The 26,431-nt window shown below is 45.3% G+C and overlaps 1 protein-coding gene across 1 annotated transcript in view; it reads right to left on the bottom strand.

Moving 5' to 3' along the window:
* The window catches only part of LOC126162479 (ATP-binding cassette sub-family C member 4-like), a 242,101-nt gene that overhangs the window by 104,701 nt on the left and 110,969 nt on the right, over positions 1-26,431 (bottom strand). Inside the window, exons 7-9 of the mRNA XM_049919021.1 lie at positions 14,095-14,251; positions 2,094-2,232; positions 1,904-2,014 (exon numbers count right to left, since the gene is read on the bottom strand). Of these exons, the coding sequence (XP_049774978.1) occupies positions 1,904-2,014; positions 2,094-2,232; positions 14,095-14,251 (407 nt within the window). The remainder of the gene's footprint in view (positions 1-1,903; positions 2,015-2,093; positions 2,233-14,094; positions 14,252-26,431) is intronic.

The raw sequence follows: 26,431 nt of genomic DNA, 5'->3' as shown, positions 1-26,431 counted from the left end.
GTGAACCCGTGTCTATGGCCCTCTGAGTCTCGTGGACGAATAGCGCGAGCTGGGTTTCACATGACCGTCTTTTTCGAAACCCATGCTGATTCCTACAGAGTAGATTTCTAGTCTCCAGAAAAGTCATTATACTCGAACACAATACGTGTTCCAAAATTCTACAACTGATCGACGTTAGAGATATAGGTCTATAGTTCTGCACATCTGTTCGACGTCCCTTCTTGAAAACGGGGATGACCTGTGCCCTTTTCCAATCCTTTGGAACGCTACGCTCTTCTAGAGACCTACGGTACACCGCTGCAAGAAGGGGGGCAAGTTCCTTCGCGTACTCTGTGTAAAATTGAACTGGTATCCCATCAGGTCCAGAGGCCTTTCCTCTTTTGAGCGATTTTAGTTGTTTCTCTATCCCTCTGTCGTCTATTTCGATATATACCATTTTGTCATCTGTGCGACAATCTAGAGAAGGAACTACAGTGCAATCTTCCTCTGTGAAACAACTTTGGAAAAAGACATTTAGTATTTCGGCCTTTAGTCTGTCATCCTCTGTTTCAGTACCATTTTGGTCACAGAGTGTCTGGACATTTTGTTTTGATCCACCTACCGCTTTGACATAAGACCAAAATTTCTTAGGATTTTCTGCCAAGTCAGTACATAGAACTTTACTTTCGAATTCATTGAACGCCTCTCGCATAGCTCTCTTCACACTACATTTCGCTTCGCGTAATTTTTGTTTGTCTGCAAGGCTCTGGCCATGTTTATGTTTGCTGTGAAGTTCCCTTTGCTTCCGCAGCAGTTTTCTAACTCGGTTGTTGAACCACGGTGGCTCTTTTTCATCTCTTACGATCTTGCTTGGCACATACTCATCTAACGCATATTGTACGATGGTTTTGAACTTTGTCCACTGATCCTCAACACTATCAGTACTTGAGACAAAACTTTTGTGTTGAGCCAACAGGTACTCTGAAATCTGCTTTTTGTCACTTTTTCTAAACAGAAAAATCTTCCTACCCTTTTTAATATTCCTATTTACGGCTGAAATCATCGATGCCGTAACCGCTTTATGATCACTGATTCCCTGTTCTGCGTTAACTTTTTCAAATAGTTCGGGTCTGTTTGTCACCAGAAGGTCTAATATGTTATCGCCACGAGTCGGTTCTCTGTTTAACTGCTCAAGGTAGTTTTCAGATAAAGCACTTAAAAAAATGTCACTGGATTCTTTGTCCCTGCCACCCGTTATGAACGTCTGAGTCTCCCAGTCTATATCCGGCAAATTAAAATCTCCACCCAGAACTATATCATGGTGGGGAAATCTACTCGAAATATTTTCCAAATTATCCTTCAGGTGCTCAGCCACAACAGCTGCTGAGCCAGGGGGCCTATAGAGACATCCAATTACCATGTCTGAGCCTGCTTTAACCGCGACCTTCACCCAAACCATTTCACATTTCGGATCTCCGTCAATTTCCTTCGATACTATTGCATCGGAGATGTGCATCCAACTGGTCTTCATCGAATCCGAACACAACCGTCATAACATAAGTATAATATCGCAATCACTGGATAATAATGGTAGACGTTCGGAAGAGTTAGTGTTCAGGAGGGAGGCGTTACACCACAGGTGTGGATAGTACTCCGTATGAGCTACTTCGAATCGTGCCTAGCTATTATCTAAAAATCTACCTTGCTGTAGACTTGCATTTCTGGTTATTGTTATTGGCATTCCTTCGATGATCCGCTCACGACGAACTTGGCAATGTGTGTAGATTGCGCGTTCGTATCACGCGTGCACATAAGAACATGCATCAAAACAGAGATGTATTTAATATTTCTTTCTCGTGGCCAAACTGATGTCAGTAAAATGTAAATTGTTTTGTCGTTTGATGTCTGAGAGTCTGCTACGTACCTCTATGCGCTGAAAGGATACTTTAGCCTCCTGCAGACTGGATATTGCCCAGGGGAACATCGTCGCCAGACAAAGATTGAGAATATTGAAGAATTGGGCCATCGCGAATATCTGAAACAAGAACAAAATTGCGTTCTCGTTTGGTATATGGAAGAGGAACGAGGTCAGATGCAAGGCGGACCACTCGTACCTTCTCAGGACCGGCGACTTCGCCAGCCAGGTAATGCGCCAGCAGCGTCACGAGAAGAGAGGATCTCTCCATGAACACCGAAGACGCCACCAGCAGGCCCTTGAGGTATGCTGCCTGCAGCAGTCTGCGAAATTCAGACCTGAAAATAGAACGCGTACAACTGAAATCTTTCTCCTAGTTGTGTTAATAGATGAGATACACTTAGAAAAATTTCAGCACTTGAGTGTTGGCGCATCTTCCGGGAAAACATTGTAAGTGCACGTAGGTGACGCAATGTTTTTCCTCTGTGTTTCTGATCCTTAGTTCTGTAATATGAGATGGTTATAATTCAACTTGCGCTACTTGACAGGGCTCCAGTGAAAGATAAGTGATCGTATTGAACAGTCATAGGAGGACTTTTTGAGCCTCAACGTTTAGGCGTCGTTGCGTCTTATAGTGAAAACTATCGAGTCCTGTGTAAACTATAGTTCCCACATGGAGGAAGGATAGTTATATGACTTCGATTTGTTGGAAGAGAACTCTAATCTGTGTTTTTCCTGACGTTGCCTATGGTGGCAGAAATGATAATTTATGTAACAGTTGGAAGTCAAATAAAAAGTCTAGGCGCTGTCCTTTTTTTTTTTTTTTTTTTTTTTTTTTTGGAGAAAACCATTGTTTAATATGGCAGATGTTTAGCCTAGACTTTTACGCCCATACCTCCATTGCTCATGAGGCACAGTTAAGGGATGTTACAATTTCTGCCCACCCACTCCGTTTTCTCCTCTTTATGATTCGCCTAGCCTTAGCCCTCGCTTGCCAAAAGGTTGCAAGATTGTTTCCACTTTCTCTTTTCCTAAACATATACAATGCGGCTCGTTGTAACCGACTTTCCTCGTTCCACCAGGGGACGTCTTTTCTTCTTGCGATGTGACCCACGCACTCCTGCGTGCTGTCACGGTGTTGGAAACGGACAGTTGGCTGTACAACGGCCACTTCGCTCTGGTGAACATGCAGTTTGGTGACCTTCCATTGAGCGTTGTTGTCTCACCTAGATGAAGCCTCTTTGGAAAGTGGTCAATTGAATGTAGTCTGTTCACCGCTTACCACGTTACGGTGTCTGCGAAGGCAGGGAGCACAGAGACAGATCTGCAGCGGAGAACGACCCAGTAGTAGGCACACCTCCTCCTGACACTGCCAGCCTCCCAGTTACTCGACCGCTGGGATGGACGGTAGAGGAGTCCCAGAGCACATTGTGTACATTGATGCATCGACTAATAGCAACGGGTAGAGCAGTTATCTAAGGAAATCAGTAAGTGTTTTGCTGTCAGGAGGGTTCCGCGGTGGGATGTACACTGAGTACACTACAAGACGACTATAAGACTCCTCCACATGCAACTCAATGGTGAGTGTGATGTGCAAGTAGTGGAATGTTTCATTGATGAACATAGCTACACCGCTCTTTGTTCATTCACCACTTAGCTTATCATTCCTACGCAGGTTAAATCCTCGCAACACAAGTTTATCCGTGGTCTTTAAGTGCGTGTCCTGAAAGCTTTGCTCTTACTAGCATTTTTGATCCCTCCAATTGTGTGTTATAACCGTTCACATTAAACTACAGAATGGGAGCCATTTTAACTTTGAGATTAACCCTTACTGAGTCCTGTAGTGTAGATGGGGAATTCAAAACGTTAGAAGGAGGGGTAGATCGACTTGTTGCATCATGCAAACATTTTTCTACTTCGTTATATACTCATATTAATGAAGGTTAGATGGTTTGATCTCTTCCTTTTTAGAGTTGTTCTTTCCACTCAGTATTTTTTGCGGAGAGCGTGGTAAAGAAGTTGCTGTGACGGAGCTCATAGCCCGACAGCATGACACGACAACGTTGTAGGTAGTCGAAAACCGGGATCGTAGGGGCCACGTCAGCAAGAACCAAAACACTAGTACTTCCGGACGACAACAGGAATATTGGTATATAATCACGGGCAACTCTGAGTGCCGCCGCTGAGACCAGAAGCAGTCGGCGCACCGACAGGCGGCAGCCAAATACCCACTAGGAGGAGGAGCCAGCGCGGGTCTACTTGCTTTAGCCGTCTCACGTGTTCACAGACTGTTACGTGTTCTTCTGCCGGTACCGTATTTAAGACGATGCACGGACAGTTCCCCGGAAGTCGAAGGCAGAGCACCATCCTCGAGAACACCGCCTTAAAGAGCCGACCTCAAGCTGCCACCCTGCCATTGCAAAGCAACCCCTTGAGTGCGAGGTCACAAGTTCAGTCTTCAGTAACACTCATTTGAAAGTGTTGTGTTAACAGTTATGATAGGAAAAATATTGGCTGCTAATGGCTAATCATGTGCATCAACAGGGCGCCAGAAAATGAGAATTACACTTCACAAAATGGACATCGTCGGCACCCAAGAAATTTTAATACAAACAATTATCTTTTACCATGGATACCGAATTAAAAATGCGCTCCACAGTGACCCCAAAGTTTCGCGCCATCAAGACCGAAGGCGAACTCTTGGGAGTTACGAAGCACGCATGACTTTCAGTCAGGCATCCACTCTTAAAGAATGCATATTGAATAATACCAGTGTAAGGGGAGGGCGAGAACTGATGGAACTTCATGGCATGCAACCGAATGCGAAACAATCTGTCGTGGAGCTTATCGTGAAACTGGCTATCATTCAAGGCGTAGCTGGACATAGTGCGATAATGTGTTGTATAGGCAGGTAAGAAACGATCTCCAGAGGCTGAATTTGTACCGTGGTTCCAGGTGATATGAATTGCAATGTCACACACTTTTCAGAAGGAATAGTTTGCTCTAAAAGAGTATCATTTTTAATCACAGACCAAGAATCAAGCAAATACACCGTTATTTGGACCAGTTATTGGACAAAACCCGTGCTCACACCATAGTTGTAGTTCTCTTACGCCAATTTTCCCACTCTTGCTTGATGTTATGTAACTATTTCCTACTCCCCTTGCAAGATCACGCACACGAGAAAGAATAATAGGGTACAGAGCGCCTCCAATTTCTCGCAGCACAGTAAATAACTTTTCAGCCAATTAACCATCCACATTAACAGTCGGCATAATTGTATGCGAATACGTTAAGGCATTGAAGCTAGTTGATTTTGATACAATCCTCTTGGCACCTCCAATTTCCGGGGTTCCTTCCATATGCATGTCCTCCTCAAATCCAGATTGGTCGCAGCTGAAAACAAAATCCTTTCTGAACGCTGTGATAAGTTTCTTCGTTTCAGTTACAAATTTTCGGACCCATTCCGGAGTTTGCCGTGCACCGTCAAGTTGACGCTTTGTTTGAAATTTCGTTATCTTACTTCTTCAAATTCTGTAGCACTGTTTGAAGTTATGGAATCATCCACTAATCCCTTGAAATCATTGTAATCTACGTCACGCGCAATTTTATGTGCATAACATAGCAGGTCACTATCATGCACATCCTGTAAATTGTAACGAGCATCGTTGAAAGGGCCGAACACCAACTTTTGTAACAAGTGCACCTTGTCCTCCCTTGAATATTCGTAGTTTTTCTTATGCACTACACGGTTGTATTGCTGTGGACTTATTCGAAATCTGTTCGCAATTTTTTTTTTTTAGTATGCTGCTGATAACCTTCCAGGTATGTAATTATGTTTAGTGCCCGCTACTTAAAGAACGATTGCCCTTCACTACGTTTCACTGGAGACGAGATTCGTGGCACTCTGTATGATAAGGATGGTGAACTATAAGGCTCGACACTTGTTTCAATATCAGTTTCACTTGTTAAACAATTATCGTCATCATTGTGCTCCTCACGGGCGTTGTCTGCTCAGTGGAGCGTATACGACACCACACATTCCACCAGCACATATTGCAGAAAGCCTACTATTTCATCTGCCAGTCCTTTCTCAGTCTGCGAAATTCCTTGGTTTCCTTTCTGACGAAACGTCAACTTCAGCAACTGTTTTTGTAGATACACACATCAAAAAAGTTTGGCATCAGCCCGGTTCCCAGAACTCTTGAAGACAGACGTTGACTGTGGATATTGTATCACAGACTCGGTCGATTTGACTCTTCAGAGATGTCATTAAACCAGCCAAAAGGTATAAACAACCATGCATGGGCAGCGCTTATTAGACGGAGGGGGTCCGACAGCCGATCAGTTCCACCACGAAGGAGGTACATGGCTCGTGTTGTCAACCATCGCTAGACGGTCGCTACCGCGGTTCGATCGCGTCCGCATTGTTACTTTGTGCCAGGAAGAGCTCTCAACAAGAGAAGTGTCCAGGCGTCTTGTACTGAACCAAAGCGATGTTCTTCTTACATGGAGGAGATACAGAGAGACAGGAACTGTCGATGACGTGCCTCACTCAGGCCACCCAAGGGCTACTACTCCAGTGGATGACCGCTATCTACGGATTATGGCTTGGAGGAATCCTGACAGCAACGCCACCATGTTGAATAATGCTTTCCGTGCAGCTACAGGACGTCGTGTTACGACTCAAACTGTGCGCAATAGGCTGCAGGATGCACAACTTCATTCCCGACGTCCATGCCGAGGTCCATCTTTGCAACCACGATATCATGCAGCGCGGTACAGATGAGCCCAACAACATGCCGAATGAACTGCTCAAGATTGGCATCACGTTCTCTTCACCGATTAGTGTCACATATGCCGTGAACCATACAATCGTCGAAGACGTGTTTGGAGGCAACCCTGTCAGGCTGAACGTTTTAAACACACTCTCCAGCGAGTGCAGCAAGGTGGGGGTTCCCTGCTCTTTTGGGGTGGCATTATGGGGGGCCGACGTACGCCGCTGGTGGTCATAGGAGGCGCTGTAACGGCTGTACGATACGTGAGTGCCATCCTCCGACCGATAGAGCAACCATATCGGCAGCATATTGGCGAGGCATTCGTCTTCGTGGACGACAATTCGCGCCCCCATCGTGCAAATCTTGCGAATGAGTTCCTTCAGGATATCGACATCGCTCGACTAGAGTGACCAGCATGTTCTCCAGACATGAACCCTATTGAACATGCCTGGTTCAAAACGGTTCAAATGGCTCTGAGCACTATGGGACTCAACATCTGTGGTCATCAGTCCCCTAGAGCTCAGAACTACTTAAACTTAACTAAGGACATCACACACATCCATGCCCGAGGCAGGATTCGAACCTGCAACCGCAGCAGTCGCGCGGTTCCGGACTGAGCGCCTAGAACCGCGAGACCACAGTGGCCGGCAACATGCCTGGGATAGATTGGAAAGGACTACTTATGGACGACGTGACCCACCAACCACTCTGAGGGATCTACGCCAAATCGCCGTTGAGGTGTGGGACAATCTGGACCGACAGTACCTTGATAAACGTGTGGATAGTATGCTACAACGAATACAGGCATGCATCAATGCAAGAGGACGTGCTACTGGGTATTAGAGGTATCGGTGTGTATAGCAATCTGGAGCACCACCTTTGAAGGTCTCGCTGTATGGTGGTACAACATGCAATGTTTGGTTTTCATAAGCAATAAAAAGGGTGGAAATGATGTTCATGTTGATGTCTATTACAATTTTCTGTACAGGTTCCGGAACTCTCAGAACCGAGGTGATGCAAAACTTTTTTTATGTGTGTATAATGCAGAGTGTGGTTTGTTTATCGTTGCCATACCTCTGCTTTGTGTTAACACCACTGGCTCTCTAGCATCGTTGTGAGTTATTCGACGACAAAGCAGATCAACTACGCTCCGTAGCCTCATGCTGTGCTCAGCATTGGATACCTCCAGTCCCGCCCCCTGTTGCCATTAGCAGCCAACATTGTGGTTGCCTGGTAGACAATATGTGGGGCGTCGAATGCCGTGAACGTCATTGGCCTTTTTGCGACCTCTCACTCAAGTGGTTCCTTGTCAGCTGTGCCCATTCGAGCAGAAATTGCGAGAGGTAGAATGCGCCTGCGCGATGAGTTATCTTTACTCACCTTCACACATTGTGCTGCGTTGTGGTGTAGCTAACTGCCACGTTTTCTTAGCCAGGTGCCGGGGTCGCAGCTGAGAGTTATTACTGTCACAAGGCGCGTGGGGGAACTGCCAGCCGAGTGAAGTCGAGTCACGTAAAAAGCGAGAGACGGGGAACAAGCATCGTCCAGGCGGCTTCGCCATACGGATGCAGTGCTTTAACGGGAAGCCTGAACAATACTTTGGCATGGCTTGGCGCTCAACGTACATATGTGGAATACTGTTGCATGTCTCGATCCTCCAGCAAATATAGAGGGCGTAATGTGTATAGGTGCAGATATTTCTATTGGTGATTGAGGAAGATGTACTGAACAACGCTCCATCAGAATTTGTCATTTGCACACCACTAATTATACCCACTACACGTCGTATGTTTTTAGGTTAGGTTAGGTTAGGTAGTACCTACGTAATTACTCTGCTATTCACAATAAAGTGACTGGCAGAGTGTTCATGTGGCAAGAGCAAGCCATTAATTCTTATTTCCCCTGGGCAGCAGCTCAGGTGTTGTAGCGTAAGCGCGTGGATGCGAAACGGTTAGTCTGTACTGACAGGTGTAACCCGCTTAGTGGTGAATTAAGAGAAAGCAAAAAACATCAGGTCGTAAAGTTTGTGACGTGTTTGTGGGAAGGTTGCTCGTTACAGAAAAAACACTATCAACAAAGTGACGTGTGTACATTTTAAGATACACGACATAAAAGTATTTACACATATATATTCATTACATCTACATACATACTCCGCACGCCACTACACAGTACAAGGCGGAGCTTACATTACACCACCGCTAGCCATTCCCTGGCCCGTGTCACTCACAAACGTAGCGTGGGAAAAATGATTACCTGTATGTCTCTGTACAAGCCTTAATTTCCAATATTTTATCCTTTCGATCTTTATGTAAGATGAACCAGAGGCACTAATGGTTCAAATGGCTCTGAGCACTATGGGACTTAACATCTGAGGTCATCAGTCCCCTACAACTTAGAACTACTTAAACCTAACTAACCTAAGGACATCACATACATCCATGCCCGAGGCAGGATTCGAACCTACGACCGTAGCGGTCGCGCGGTTCCAGACTGAAGCGCCTAGAACCGCTCAGCCACACCGGCCGGCCAGAGGCACTAGAATTGTTTTGCAAATTCTGGTGCTTTACACATCCTCAAAAGTATTTCATAAAAGATCATCTATTTTGCTCCAAAGATCCCACTGTAAGCTCTGGTAACATTTCTATAACACTCTTGTGCTGACTGAACTAGTTGGTAACAAACCTTTAGCAAACTGTTCGTGTTTGGTGCATTCTCTTACAATGAGCGCGGCTGGTCGTACCGAAGGAAATTATCAATACCATCTGTCTCTCCATGCAACAAATCATAGAACTGCTGAAAACAGAAGTGTTGTGTTGAAACTTCCTGACAGATTAAAACTGTATGCCGGATCGAGACTCGAACTCGGGACCTTCGTCTTTCGCGGGTAAGTGCTCTTGTTGGCAAGTTGGTAGAGCACTTGCCCGCGAAAGGCAAACGCCCCGAGTTAGAGTCTCGGTCCGGCACACAGTTTTAATCTGCCTGGAAATTTTATATGAGCGCACACTCCTCTGCAGAGTGAAAATTTCATACTGGAAGTGTTCTGTTGTAAATACCGCACCATTTATTTGTACGACGTTCGCAAGGAGGAAGTACTGACTCACGCGTCGGAAATCATAACCGTCCAGTGTTTAAAGCTAAGTATCCAGAGTAATACGAGACCAAATCCGTTGTGTACATAGTTCCGTGCAGTCAGCGCGTACACAACTTTCCCACTAGAGCGCGCCCCGCTAAGCACAACAGCGCAGGAGCAGCGCTCGTCCGTCTCCGCACTACGAGGTGGCGCTACCATAAAGACGGACCAAATTCTGCTTCCGCCGATCCGCGTATTAATATGTAACGCAGCCAATGAGATTGCTGCTGACGTAGAACCTTTTCTCCTCGCGGATCACACTCGCGCAGTGATACATGAACGCACGAGGTCTTATAACGAGTGTACAGACCTCCAATTAGTCAGTCTGCATTAGTCTATAGTCAGGTTTCAGTCTGCGCCTAATATGATTATCATATTCCTGTACATAGCCATGAAGAGAAATGTATAGACACTTTGTCAAGTATCAGAGATATGTGAGAATAAGATTAACGTACCAAGACCAAAGGAACTTCAGATTGTCAATTGTAAACAGCATCCAGAATCAAGTTACGTAATGTCTATAATTATTATTATTTTAATATGTGTGTGAAAATTAATCAAGTTGGTCACCGTCAACCTGCTATTCTAAGCGTGCAAGTGGCATTTCTATCGTCTGACCTAATGCCACGATAAGACCACGAGATATATTGCTGACACTCGCCTACTTCGCTAGAGCGACAAGTCAAATAATCTGATGGTGTGTGTACCGAAGGTCTTACAGTACGCACACCACAAAATCATAACACATCGAACAGATAAACCAAGTCCATCGTGAACTCTGTCGTCGTAAGGACAGCCGTTGGTTATCAGCGGAACATGTAGGGCACACAGAAGGCAATTTATCCTGCTGCTTTCTTTGTGCCTCGTCCCTTATAACCCCGGAGAAACCACAGGGACAATCTTCGCGGTATGACCTGGAGGCTTGGGGCGTGTATGCCGTTCGCAGCGCCACCTCCGAGAAGGCTTGTCGCTTGGTGCGCCGCCAGCAGCCTAATTGTGCAGCTCAGCAAAGTTACATCACACTGAATACTCAGATGTCAGTTTCAGTTTGGCAATCGTAATTATTCATGTATTGGTGGTTACTAATATAAGACAATCCGTTCATTCAATCACTTGTAGCCACATTTCCATTGCATTTTTATTAACGTTAAAATACAAAATGTTTCACAATTCATGTTACTCACTTCTAGAGATTGTAGAGGGGGCTTAGATTAAGTTTTACGCAAGAACCTACGTCTGTTCTGTCCCTCCAGCTCAACTCCCGCCGCTCCGCCATTTTTGTTTACCTTGACCTCCAAAATGCCTATGACCGTGAATGGCATCCCGGTCTCCTCTTTAAACTCCAAACCTACGCCCTGCCTATCAATTTTGTCCGTCTGGTCGCTTCCTTCCTCTCGCACCGTCCTTCCTATGTCACCCTCCACAACACCAATTCCCGTATCTTTTATCCCACGGCTGGCGTCCCCCAGGGTTCTGTCCTCTCCCCTCTCCTTTATCTCTTGTATACAGCTGATATGCCCAAGCCACCCCCACCAGTCCACCTTCTCCAGTATGCTGATGACACCGCCTTCCTTGCTCTCTATCCTACCCTTCAACGGTCTCAACGTACCCTCCAAACCCACCTTAACCAGTTCACCACTTGGTGTAACCAGTGGTTCCTCCGTCTCAACCCCTCCAAAACCCAGGCAATCGTCATAGGCCGCACCACTCGCTCCTTTCGCCTCCATGATTTCTACCTCACCCTTTATGGTCGTCCTATCCAACTCACCCCCACCCTGAAATACCTTGGCCTCACCCTTGACCGACACCTCACCTGGACCCCTCATCTCCTGACCATCCAGCAGAAAGCCCATTCCCGCCTCCGCCTTCTGAAACTCCTGTCTGGCCGGACATGGGGATTGCATCCTTCTACCATCCTCCACACCTACAAATCCCTCATCCGTCCTATCCTCTGTTATGCCTGCGTTGCCTGGATCTCCGCCCCCACCCACTTTTACAAGGCCCTCCAAATCCTTGAACGCCATGCACTCCGCCTTGCCTTCTGTATCTGCCTTCCTTCCCCCACACAGCTCCTGTATGAACTGATCCCCTTCCCCCACCTCCTCCTATTCCTCCAACATCTCCGCATCCTTTTCATTGTTCGCAGGCTTGATCCCCCCCACCCTCTGGTTTCCTCCTTCCTCTCCATCCCCCGCCCGTTGCCACGCCTCTATCGCTGTATCCCTCCCTCTCTCCACCTCCACACCCTCCATCTCCTTCATCAGGGCACTTTCCAACGCCTCCCCCTCCCAGATGACGAACTTCGCCGTGACATCTACCCTTCCTTCCAACTATAACCTGGCCTTGTTCCCCCCCCCCCCTCCCCAGGGCCCCCTTTCCTCTTTCCTCCTTCTCCCAGAGCGGATTTCCCTCCGTCCCCCCTCCCCTGAGACCCTGCACCCCATACTTGCCTCTCTCCTTCCCACCCTACCTGGCCCTCTCCCGTGCGCCCCCTGCTCACCTCCCCCATCTCTTCCCCTCCCTCCCTTCTTCAGGTCTCCCTCATCTCCTAGCGCCTGGCAGATCCTCTGTATTGCTCATCATCAGTGTGCCACATCAGTGTTGTGTTTAGTGCTGTTACTCGTGTGCGTCAAGAGATGTGATTTTAATTGTGTCCTGCCTTGAGGTTCGCCGTCAGTGTTACGTTATGTGCTATGCCATCCGTCGCTACCTTTATGCTCCAGTCATACTGTGCCTTGTGTTATTTTAACCGTCGCAGTGTGTGGCTTTTTATATGTGCTACTTTTAAACAGTTTTTTATCTCCATTTTACAGTCACCCCGTTTTTTTTTTTTTTGTCTTCCATGCTGTTCCCCCTTTTTTATATCTATGTTCACCTTATTCTCTCCTTTGCTGTTTTTAAATGTCTTCTATTGTTTTGTTCTGTCTTTCGGCTGAAGAGCAGCGCCTATGCTGCTGCCAGCCCGCCCCGATGGGGAATTGAAACACAATAAAGGAAAAAAAAAAAGACCTACGTCTGGCAACGTCATCCAATGACGCTACAGAGCGTCAAAGTTACAGGCGCAGGCGCCTGTATATGTATGTATACATGCAGGGTGATTTCGTGATGATGTTTCAAATCTTCTAGGATGAAGTAGAAGGATAAATGTACCAATTTGAGATAAGGGTCCCGAACGAGTCGAAAGTTACAAGCGAAACCGTTCTGATACCTCTGATAGTGGAATACGTGCACTGGTACTGTTATTGCTAACATTTTAGGGTAGGCAACTTTCAGAGGTTGTAGTATGTGTCAAAACAAGAAAATAAATGCCAAGTAAACATACAACTATGAGCATTTTTTTTTTTTTTTTTGAGTAGAGGAGATATGTTTCACAGTAGTTAAGATGAAAAAGTGCTCATAGCTCCTCAGGTATGCATTTTAAAGTCCTTGTATACTGGCATTTTTCCTTGTTTTGGCCCAAACTACCACCTGTGAAAGTTGGGTACCCTACAATGGTAGCAACAACAGTACCAGTGCATGTATTCCACTGTCAGAGATATCAGAACGGTTTAAGTTTATAACTTTCGATTGGTTCACTTCCGGTAAAGGGTCTCTTGCCTCAAACTGATCAATTTATTCTTCTCCGTCATCCTGTATATATATATATATATATATGTGTGTGTGTGTGTGTCAAAGCTTATAACGTTGACATTGAGCGAGGTTGCGCAGTGGTTAGGACACTGGACTCCCTAAATCGCTTCAGGCAAATGTCGGGATGGTTCCTGTGAAAGGGCAGAGCCGATTTCCTTTGCCATCCTTCCCTAATCCGAGCTTGTGCTCCGTCTCTACTGACCTCATTGTCGATGGGACATTAAACACTAATCTCATGTAACGTTGACGCTCTGTAGCGTGCGGACATGGGTTCCTACGTAAAACTTGATCTGCAATGTCCCCTATACAACCTCTGCAAGTGTGTAACATGAATTGTGGAATACCCTCTAGAACTCACGTTTCCGTCTGTCTACATACCGGAATCTATCTGCGAACAGGTGCTTGGGAATGAAGGAAAAACGGAGACTTTTGGGAAATGAACACAGAAAACAATGGCAAGGTTACAGACAAGTGACTTCGCATTGGCATGTAATGCGAAAAGATGAAAAACTGTAAGCGATATGCGTTTTGTCATCGATGTGTCAAATGACCAACTTCGGTTAGAGCCACTCCCATTGAAACAAATAACGCAAAGGTCTGTTTTCACGGCTCCTGACCAAAGTTGTCTAGAGCAACCATTTACAAGTTCCTTTACTTACTTCCTCGACGCAGCCACGAGCTCTGCGAAGGGCTTCTCCCAGGCGTACATCTTGATCACCTGGATGCCTTGCACAATCTCGTTCATCATCCTCATCCTCTCGTCGGTTCTTCGGGCGATTTTGTTGCGAAATCGTGCAAAGAGCTTCCCTGTGTAAACTGTAAATAAAAAGTATCTGATATCACTGGTTTTTCTGCAGTTTCCTGGTGCAGAAATAAGTATTTAAAAATTAACAAAAAAATTGTATTTTCTTAAGAGGAATTTATTCGCGTTAAAAGGAGGCCTTCAGCTTAGTAAGCCATTCTAGGTTTGTGAGTCACGACAGATGGAAGCAAGCTAACAGAACCATTAACAATTTCATGACTGAAATACCCATAGAATAAAAGTAATCTTCATGAGCAAAACATACACTTCAATAATAAATGACACTAATTTTGAAGAAACACGCCAGTGACACTTTAGAAGAATGTTTTTTGTAAATACTTCTAGTACAGAATAATTCTACATATCTGTTCATGTTTGCTCAGTACTACACTTGCTGTCCACAAATGGCAGAAACACATATGACACAACGAACCATTCGCAAGCCGTGAATGAAACTTAAGCTGCCACTTTATCTAGGATTTTTTGGTTCTGAGAAAGCTTTTTACTCGATTTCAACTGAACCTGTACTAATACCTTAAGATAAAAAACGACAATGAGTCAATGCACGTCAGTACAGCGAAAGGTATGTGTTAGCACCTCTATTACACTTCGTAAGAATAGTGAGATACATAGAGCTGAAAGAATTCTACATCTACATCTACATTTATACTCCGCAAGCCACCCAACGGTGTGTGGCGGAGGGCACTTTACGTGCCACTGTCATTACCTCCCTTTCCTGTTCCAGTCGCGTATGGTTCGCGGGAAGAACGACTGTCTGAAAGCCTCTGTGCGCGCTCTAATCTCTCTAATTTTACATTCGTAATCTCCTCGGGAGGTATAAGTAGGGGGAAGCAATATATTCGATACCTCATCCAGAAACGCACCCTCTCGAAACCTGGCGAGCAAGCTACACCGCGATGCAGAGCGCCTCTCTTGCAGAGTCCGCCACTTGAATTTGTTAAACATCTCCGTAACGCTATCACGGTTACCAAATAACCCTGTGACGAAACGCGCCGCTCTTCTTTGAATCTTCTCTATCTCCTCCGTCAACCCGATCTGGTACGGATCCCACACTGATGAGCAATACTCAAGTATAGGTCGAACGAGTGTTTTGTAAGCCACCTCCTTTGTTGATGGACTACATTTTCTAAGGACTCTCCCAATGAATCTCAACCTGGTACCCGCCTTACCAACAATTAATTTTATATGATCATTCCACTTCAAATCGTTCCGCACGCATACTCCCAGATATTTTACAGAAGTAACTGCTGCCAGTGTTTGTTCCGCTATCATATAATCATACAATATAGGATCCTTCTTTCTATGTATTCGCAATACATTACATTTGTCTATGTTAAGGGTCAGTTGCCACTCCCTGCACCAAGTGCCTATCCGCTGCAGATCTTCCTGCATTTTGCTACAATTTTCTAATGCTGCAACTTCTCTGTATACTACAGCATCATCCGCGAAAAGCCGCATGGAACTTCCGACACTATCCACTAGGTCATTTATATATATTGTGAAAAGCAATGGTCCCATAACACTCCCCTGTGGCACACCAGAGGTTACTTTAACGTCTGTAGACGTCTCTCCGTTGATAACAACATGCTGTGTTCTGTTTGCTAAAAACTCTTCAATCCAGCCACACAGCTGGTCTGATATTCCGTAGGCTCTTACTTTGTTTATCAGGCGACAGTGCGGAACTGTATCGAACGCCTTCCGGAAGTCAAGAAAAATAGCATCTACCTGGGAGCCTGTATCTAATATTTTCTGGGTCTCATGAACAAATAAAGCGAGTTGGGTCTCACACGATCGCTGTTTCCGGAATCCATGTTGATTCCTACATAGTAGATTCTGAGTTTCCAAAAACGACATGATATTCGAGCAAAAAACATGTTCTAAAATTCTACAACAGATCGACGTCAGAGATATAGGTCTATAGTTTTGCGCATCTGCTCGACGACCCTTCTTGAAGACTGGGACTACCTGTGCTCTTTTCCAATCATTTGGAACCTTCCGTTCCTCTAGAGACTTGCGGTACACGGCTGTTAGAAGGGGGGCAAGTTCTTTCGCGTACTCTGTGTAGAATCGAATTGGTATCCCGTCAGGTCCAGTGGACTTTCCTCTGTTGAGTGATTCCAGTTGCTTTTCTATTCCTTGGACACTTATTTCGATGTCAGCCATTTTTTCGTTTGTGCGAGGATTTAGAGAAGGAACTGCAGTGCGGTCTTCCTCTGTGAAACAGCTTTGGAAAGGAGTTTTCCCATCATGAAATCTTTTCTAGCTAACACCATAGGAAGTTTCCAGATACCTAAATTGGAACAGAATTGGGAGCTTGCGTATTATTTGACCAATAAGTGAACCACCTCCGTTTTACTGATGATATTGCACTGCATGCCTCTAATGTATAAAAGAAAAAGGCTCTGAGCACTATGGGACTTAACAGCTGAGGTCATCAGTCCCCTAGAACTTAGAACTACTTAAACCTAACTAACCTGAGGACATCACACACATCCATGTCCGAGGCAAAATTCGAACCTGCGACCGTAGCGGTCGCGCGGTTCCCGACTGAAGCGCCTAGAACCGCTCGGCCACAACGGCCGGCTGTCTAATGTATATAAACTTCAACAACTATTACGTGAAATTAACCCTAGAAAACTAAAGAGTGGAAATGTCGCATTGCTACTAAAGCATCGTAAAGCTTACTACTCCACGTTTTATTCAAAGGAAGTCATAGTTAATTACCATTATTAGGTGTCCGGTGATACGTTACATATCAAATATTGTACAAAATGTCCTTTCTTATGCACTACTGCAATCGTAAATTGTGCGAAGGTTTAGTAATATGGGATTAGCCGAGAAAGTTTGAAAATAGATCTTATAGCGAGTGTAATAGGTCCAAAGTAACGTCAGTCATTCCAGGATTACTTTATAGGTGATAAGAGGCGCGTAACTTAAAGAAATTATAACATAGAAATCACATATTCTAGGTTCTTTTGTGGAAAAAGCGCGTGTTGCCTCTAATTGAAGTCTTAGCTAATGAAACAGACGTTAATAGGGATTTAGAACCGCAGCAGATCACTAGGCACAGTCGTACTACAGGTGGTACGTCATTGCCTTCTTCTGGTCTCAGAACAAGTGGACATTAGCGTCTGCAACCTTTGAGGTGTGTGTCAATGACACCTTCCTCACAGATTTAATTTAAGAGGAAAAACGGTATACCGAATTGCAGTGTTTACCACAAATATACACGACAGTGTTTAAGGAAAGACCCATATCCTTCCAACAGGTAGTAAGGCAAAAACACATACTTGTTGATATACGGGATATTTTACTTTTATCGAGAACATCGGTATTCCGTGGTGTAGGCACAGGAGTGGACGGTCATTGCTCATTTCTTATTGACTGTATGTGTACTGAGCCCCCTAACTGTGATGCTGTGTCAGACGTGGCACTATTGCGTACACCAGCCATTACGTGCATGTCGTTTTGACGTTGTGCTGGAATGGAGCGTGAACAACACAGAAAGGGAAACGCATTCCTATTACTTGTCGCGGGAAATGGCAGGGATGGTATTCTGCTACTGTTTAGCGAAAGGCACGTGTCATGTGACGCTAATCTCCACGCCATATTCCATGGGAAAACAGATGTTGAGCAGGTTGTCCCACCTACTTGCAGTCATGGGATCAAACGCTATCGAGGACAAGCTGCATGCCTAATATGGAGGCGTGAGTGTTGTGACGAGTAGAGGAAGGTTTTGAAAGAAGTATGTAAAGTCATGGAGCTTGTATATGTGTAAACAACACTCCTGTGTGGTCACTGCTCACGAATAGTTACTTTATCCGTACTTCTTAGTCTGCAAGGACTCAGGCCACATGAGCACCAAGCCAGATTTCAGTTCTTCATGTGGATTCCAAGACGGTGTGCAGAAGATACAGAATTCTCAGCTTGCATTTCATTTATGGATGAGGTGGGATATATACAGAATAAGATAATAATAAATTACAGTAGTGACATGTGGACAGATGGAAGTCCTCGGGCGACGTGGAAGCAAGGCGTAAGGCTCGGTTTAGTATCAATGTGTGACAAATAATTGTGGGTGATAGACTTCATCGTCGAAATTAACAGATGCTATTTATCATCAATTTACGCACGATGAATCACTCGTTCTATTGAAGAACGTTACTCTTGCAGCAAGACAACAGATGTGATTCATTTTCCACGCCTCGTGTGACACTACTGTAGCGGGACCAGGATGGCCCGAGTGTTATAGACGTCTTAGCAAGTCAAGATGACATTGCCGATTGGTAGAAAGGGCAGTGAGCACGGAGAACCATCTCCTCGGTCGTCTTGGAATCATACGGTCGGTGAAAACAGCATCGTGTTTATTTAACAGAAGTCGTATAACAACTGGAGGCGTCGACACCTCGATGGTGTGCGATACCTACATGCAGCCAAGCCCCTGTCAGCAAAACACAGGTGGCGCGGCGGCTGTGCATGGACGGCAATGGTCAGATTGGCTGGCATCAAGGCCATGCAGCCGAAGCAGCGCCAGCGGCACATCAGAGGAAAAAGCGTGGAAGCTGGTCAGGGACGAGACGAATTCAGCAGGTGTTTGCGAGCCAAGAACTCCCGAGTGGCTTCCGATGGCTGGATGAAGTCAGCCAGAAGTAGGCTCGCAGCTGGACACCAGTTTGGCTCCCAGCAGTCTCTGGCCTAGGCGTAGCCCATTGATCCATTCTGAGGCTGCATGTCCTAGTTGGGTCGACGACTGGCGTGGAGTACCTCCCAGGGAAGGCTGTGGTCTGCGACAGATAGTGCATGACGAGACGGCAGTATTTATGGCCACACCGACAGGACGCCACTTATGATCACTTAGACTACGGAAGAAGGGCAGTGCCAAGCCTAGGTATAGTGTGACCCGGGTCACCGGTATGGCGGCTTACGTAGTACAACGCTGCCCCAGCTGCAGTGGCAGGCCTGGACGTGCGGTAACCATCCCACTCCAGTACGCGAGTGCAGATTTCGTGATGTCAGCTCAGAATCTTTCCAGCTTTTGACAGCGGAATGCGGCGGTAGCTGCAAGTTACTGACGCTGGTTTGGAATGGTAGTGAAGTAGCATCACCTTACACAATCGTTTCATGAGCGATGGATTGGCAGAGGAGACTCAATAGCACCTGACGTTAATACTATAGATTTCTCACTGTGGAAACTTTTAAAGACATTCCCGAATTTTCCTCTCAAGAAGCACATACACACATGGAAGGAGTGTGTGTCAGGCATCTGACCGAATCCAGATGGCACCAGGCGTGTCTTCACGAGTGAGGTAGTTCTTTGAGAAGGAAGATTTTGCACATTGTGTAGTGCCAACAGGCAGGTGGTTACCATACAATAGAATGGCCCACACATTAGCGCAAGTCAACAGAACGTTTTTCTACTTTTGGCCATAAAAACATTGAGTACCATTGTAACACAGTGTGTGATTAATATCTATAAAGTGGTTCATATTAACCAAGTGGCTGACTTGAGTAAATGTAAGTTATAGCTATGCGCAATCGATGGGAATAATATATAATTCTAAAATAATCGTCAAGACTACTAAAGTCAAACAAGTTAAATGGTAGAGTGACAGAGTACGGTATACCATAGCCGAGGCTATCGTACTGAAGTTTTAGCTGTAGTAGCCATGTAGGAATGTAGTTATGTCTAATTCAAATGTTTTAATACGTGTGATTTCCTAAGGGACCAAACTGATGAGGTCCCTAGACTTGAACACTACTCAATCTAACTTATGCTAAGAACAACACATACGCCCATGCCCGAGGGAGGACTCGAACCTCCGGCGGGAGGGGCAGTGCAATCAGTGACATGGCGCCTCTAACCGCGCAGCCACTCTGCGCGGCTATGTCTGATTGCTTGCACACATTGTGTCATCACGCAATATAACAATGCAACACACAAATAATTCTTACAACAAGTACAGCATATATTAGAATCATTAACTCTGTAAGGTGGCTATAATTTCGCACCTTACAAGCACTAATCTACATACTTTGCAGTGATTTATAACCGAAATTAGGTATCATTTGATAGGTTGTTCATCGTATATACGACTATTTAAAGAAGACTGACATTGTCACGTACACGTTGTACATAGTTGTTAACGCTTATTGCCTGAAAGGTGACGGACTGTCTTTATTATCAAAACGGCGTACTGAATGATTCCCTATACTAGTAGAGGTTGGAACGCCAGTGTAAATGAAACGGCAGGCGTAACTCAAGCCCTGGGTGGAAAAGCCTGCACAGGTGTGTTGGTCCTGCTTGACACAGGAAGTAGCCAAGACCGACAGTTGGGGCACATGAGCGCTGAAGCACAATACAGCGGCGGCTGGCCGATGTAGCGGGGCCGGAAGGATAACCGGATTATACACTCCTGGAAATTGAAATAAGAACACCGTGAATTCATTGTCCCAGGAAGGGGAAACTTTATTGACACATTACTGGGGTCAGATACATCACATGATCACACTGACAGAACCACAGGCACATAGACACAGGCAACAGAGCATGCACAATGTCGGCACTATTACAGTGTATATACACCTTTCGCAGCAATGCAGGCTGCTATTCTCCCATGGAGACGATCGTAGAGATGCTGGATGTAGTCCTGTGGAACGGCTTGCCATGCCATTTCCACCTGGCGCCTCAGTTGGACCAGCGTTCGTGCTGGACGTGCAGACCGCGTGAGACGACGCTTCATCCAGTCCCAAACATGCTCAATGGGGGACAGATCCGGAGATCTTGCTGGCCAGGGTAGTTGACTTACACCTTCTAGAGCACGTTGGGTGGCACGGGATACATGCGGACGTGCATTGTCCTGTTGGAACAGCAAGTTCCCTTGCCGGTCTAGGAATGGTAGAACGATGGGTTCGATGACGGTTTGGATGTACCGTGCACTATTCAGTGTCCCCTCGACGATCACCAGTGGTGTACGGCCAGTGTAGGAGATCGCTCCCCACACCATGATGCCGGGTGTTGGCCCTGTGTGCCTCGGTCGTATGCAGTCCTGATTGTGGCGCTCACCTGCACGGCGCCAAACACGCATACGACCATCATTGGCACCAAGACAGAAGCGACTCTCATCGCTGAAGACGACACGTCTCCATTCGTCCCTCCATTCACGCCTGTCGCGACACCACTGGAGGCGGGCTGCACGATGTTGGGGCGTGAGCGGAAGACGGCCTAACGGTGTGCGGGACCGTATCCCAGCTTCATGGAGACGGTTGCGAATGGTCCTCGCCGATACCCCAGGAGCAACAGTGTCCCTAATTTGCTGGGAAGTGGCGGTCCGGTCCCCTACGGCACTGCGTAGGATCCTACGGTCTTGGCGTGCATCCGTGCGTCGCTGCGGTCCGGTCCCAGGTCGACGGGCACGTGCACCTTCCGCCGACCACTGGCGACAACATCGATGTACTGTGGAGACCTCACGCCCCACGTGTTGAGCAATTCGGCGGTACGTCCACCCGGCCTCCCGCATGCCCACTATACGCCTCGCTCAAAGTCCGTCAACTGCACATACGGTTCACGTCCACGCTGTCGCGGCATGCTACCAGTTTTAAAGACTGCGATGGAGCTCCGTATGCCACGGCAAACTGGCTGACACTGACGGCGGCGGTGCACAAATGCTGCGCAGCTAGCGCCATTCGACGGCCAACACCGCGGTTCCTGGTGTGTCCGCTGTGCCGTGCGTGTGATCATTGCTTGTACAGCCCTCTCGCAGTGTCCGGAGCAAGTATGGTGGGTCTGACACACCGGTGTCAATGTGTTCTTTTTTCCATTTCCAGGAGTGTAATTCGGAAACTCTGAAAATCTTGGACGCAGCAGAGAGGAGCGGAGAAGTGTTACCTCGGAAATCACGCAGGCTGGGTTATTTCTGAGGATTTTTACGCTGAGAAGCGTACCATTGAATGTATTCCCAATTAATGGGGATAGTTTTTTCCTCGCAACCTTTCCGCCCTGGACGACAAAAGACTAAAATATGGTTGGCGCTCGGAAGGATCTGTAAAGATGGAGCCGAGCTTCGCTGGGAAGCCACCGGTGGAGAGAGAGTAGTCTTCCGTTTTGAAAGCCTGTGTTTCACGGTCGCTCATTATCAGCTTTTGTTGGTACAGACGGACTTTCTGTCTATGCTCTCAGGAGATTTTATAGTTAGAACGGTTAGGCACTGCACTGTTCCGAACTTATACGATTCTCGACTTCGCCTCCGGCTAGGGAGTCGTCGTTGAGTACGCAGAATTCAGTGATTGAGAGCACTTTGTCTATCTTCACGTAGTAACGTTATCTGAATTCCGTCCTTGTGGCTGGGAGCTCGCGTTTCTTGTCTGTATAACACAGAGAGCAGAAGACAGTATTAGATAATACTAGTCGGAGGACCGCCTTCTGCGGTCCTATTGTTTGAAAGAGTTTTCTGTTTTGTGGCTCGAGTTCTTCCATCGTCGCAGACGTGTACGAGAACCATCACTCCGACGCGCCGGACGCAGTACATATGGTGATATTGCTAATTGCTTCGGCTTATTAGGGCTATAAAGCTAAACAGCTGTGATCACGTAAATTTTATTTCCACTTAGGTTGCACACCACTGTAGTTCATCTTTGAAAGTAGTGTCTTATAGTGTTTGGTACGTAGGTGATGTTAGTCATCTCGTGTTATTTATATTAGATCGCGTAACCATAAAAAGTAGCAGATTTGGACAATCGATCAATCATGTTAGTTAGGAAATCAATTTGTATCTCTTTATGTCAATTGTACATTGATACGTAAACATTTGTAGTATATAAAGGGGTTTTAATCTACAATAAATGTATAAGCAGAAACAGCATTTGAAATTTTGTAGTTACTAGTTCCCTTAATCACTCATTTATGTTTATGTTGTAATTTATATGTTAGAGACCAAGAAGGAGGAGATAATATCATCATTAAGATATCCTAAGATCTGATTCAGGGGGTAGTCGGCCAATCTTCATTTTCGCGTTCAGTATTTTCCGCTGCGCGCATTCATTTTACACCCGCCTGGAGTAGCATCTTGGAACTCATTTGTACTGTTGTAGCCTAATTATTGGAATTTCTTAATGACACAGAATTACTTCTCAGAGTGAAAAGATTCACATGATGCAAGTTATATTTAGTTCAGTACTTCTCGTAGAATTCCACAAAATATATAAACAGTCAATTCAAACAAAGAATCACAAGAATTAGCTACAGTTAAATTTTTCAGAGTACAGATACATCACAATCTCGATTAGGAAACTAGGAAACTCATACTCTAGCACTAATGAACAGCCTTAATTTAGCTACATCTGCCGTATGTGCGATAACAGATATTGGAGAGTAAGCAATGAAGGAATTAGTTTGTTCTTTATGCATGGTGATTATAATAAAACTTTCGCTACTTGAACTAGTGTAGACGGAGACACAAGCAATAGTGTGCATTAAAGTTGCACACAGCCAACATGAGGCTGCTAAAGGTGAGCCCGGCTTCACCGGTAAAGCTGAGTTATCAAAACAACAACAATAACACCGCTGCTCTTGGCGAGTATCGACTCGTTATAGAAATACTCAGAGATCCTCTTTACGCATCAGCGCTGAAGAACATGACTCATAAGATCGAATTAATTGGCGACTTGCCCCTAGGAGAGGCTTACGGCTAATTGCGACACAAATTGTTCGAGAAGTTACTGTAGCCATGGCTGAGAATGCTGGAAGCAATATGCGATCTTCAGGCAGTGCACGAGCTGTGTCACGAAGCTGAATGTTCCATGGTCCACCGTTAGAAAGGTGTAGCGAACAATGGTGAAATTGTGTCTTTAGTACTGTTCTGTGCTACCGTGGCTGCAGACGGTCGTCACATTGAGTAACATGTGTAACCTGGAACGTAAACGTGGAATGCAATTAGCAAATGTTACCCTCTCATGTGGGAATTGAAGTGCGTCTATCAATGGTTTATTCGCTATTTCTCTTCTATTAGAATGCTCCCATAAAGTTTCAGCGTCCTACGATCACCCGTTTTTCATGGGAGCCCTCTCGAGTAGCGAAAGTTTGATTATAATCCCTCTGCATATCTATTCAACAATGAGTTACAGATTTTTCTAAACTCAATTATTTGGATAATATTTAGAAAACAGTGGTATAACTTCTTCTGATGTTACTTCTAGATCATCCTGGAGAGACAGTGTCATAAAACATGCTGGTTTGACAACGGTTCCACAACATACATATTCGTTACGGTAACGTCTTTCGTTGTTACCCATATTTTTCTTCTCTCAAAAACAGTGCAAAGCATGAATATAATACTAGAACTATAACTGTTGTTGTTTTTGTGGTCTTTAGTCTTGAGACTGGTTTGATGCAGCTCTCCATGCTACTCTATCCTGTGCAAGCTTCTTCATCTCCCAGTAACTACTGCACCCTACATCCTTCTGAATCTGCTTAGCGTATTCATCTCTTGGTCTCCCTCTATGATTTTTACCTTCCACGCTGCCCTCCAATACTAAATTGGTGATCCCTTGATGCCTCAAAACATGTCCTACCAACCGATCCCTTCTTCTAGTCAAGTTGTGCCACAAACTTCTCTTCTCCCCAATTTTATTCAATACCTCCTCATTAGTTATGTGATCTACCCATCTAATCTTCAGCATACTTCTGTAGCACCACATTTCAAAAGCTACTATTCTCTTTTTATCCAAACTATTTATCGTCCATGTTTCACTTCCATACATGGCTACACTCCATACAAATACTTTCAGAAACGACTTCCTGACACTTAAATCTAAACTCGATGTTAACAAATTTCTCTTCTTCAGAAACGCTTTCCTTGCCATTGCCAGTCTACATTTTATACCCTCTCTACTTCGAACATCATCAGTTATTTTGCTCCCCAAATAGCAAAAATCCTTTACCACTTTAAGTGTTTCATTTCCTATTCTAATTCCCTCAGCATCACCCGACTGAAATCGACTACATTCCATTATCCTCGTTTTGCTTTTGTTGATGTTCACCTTATATCCTCCTTTCAAGACACTATCCATTCCGTTCAACTGCTCTTCCAAGTCCAACTAAAAACTATCCTTCACAAAAAAATATGAGTTAAAGAATTGAAAGAAAAAAGCCAGTTACCTGGATACATGTGTAGCGGACAGCCGTGTGGGTAATGAAGTGGACTGCGTGGTAGGAAATCAACTGAAACCCTCTCCCCTTACTAGACTTTTATCGCAGGCCACTGGAAGAACGGAGGATGCCCAACGATTGGAAAAATGTGGTCGTAATGTTCCACATACTTATAAGGCTACAATGCAAACATCAAACTATTATAGAATTGTGGAACATGTTTCATGCTGGCGTATTATGACCTTTCTGGGGAACAAAATCTCGACTGTAGGGTTCAGCGTAGATTCTGCGAAGAACGTTTGTTTGAATCCCCGATCTCGCTCTGTTCGTCCACGAGGAATAGAAGGCAGTAGACACCGTCCCTCCAAGCGGGTGACGTGATGTTTCGGAAGGTTTTAGGTACTGTCACGCACTGCTACTTAATGGACAGAGTACAAGCGTGTAGAATATCAGATTGACACTAGATTGAAGAGTTTCTGGGAAACAGGAGACAACATGTAGTTCTTAACGGGGATGTTCCTTTGAAATGGCACGGCCTATTTCCTTGCTCGACATTGAAACATTACGAGCTTGTGCTTCGTCTCTAATGATCTCGATGTTGGCGGGACGTAAAACCCAATTTTTTTGTCGTGTATAAATCGTGAGACGTAAAGATTACTTCAAGCTCACCCTGTGACAGTCTTTTGGGACCATTAATGTTCACTGTATAAAAGATGTAGACGATAACGTCGGAAGCTCCATAAGGCTGTTTGCAGATGACAGTGTTACGTTCAGAGAAGTCGAAACGATAGAAAAGGTTTGAGAAATACCCGCATAGGATCGTCGCCTGGAACAAGGAGTGGCAACTTACCCTCAACATAAACAAAAACATGTTATTGTTTAATTATATTATTGCCGAACAGCCACTGTAAATCATTACATGCATTAAATATTTGTGAGTTTGTGTACGAAGCAATTTAAACTGGAATGATAGTGTAAAACAAATCATAGGGAAATGCAGATACGATACTGAGAACAACACGATGGGAAT

Source organism: Schistocerca cancellata, chromosome 2, assembly GCF_023864275.1.
Source record: "Schistocerca cancellata isolate TAMUIC-IGC-003103 chromosome 2, iqSchCanc2.1, whole genome shotgun sequence".
Lineage (NCBI taxonomy): Eukaryota > Metazoa > Arthropoda > Insecta > Orthoptera > Acrididae > Schistocerca > Schistocerca cancellata.
The sequence above is the reverse complement of the archived record's forward strand: the minus strand, read 5'-3'. Positions and strand labels throughout refer to the sequence as shown.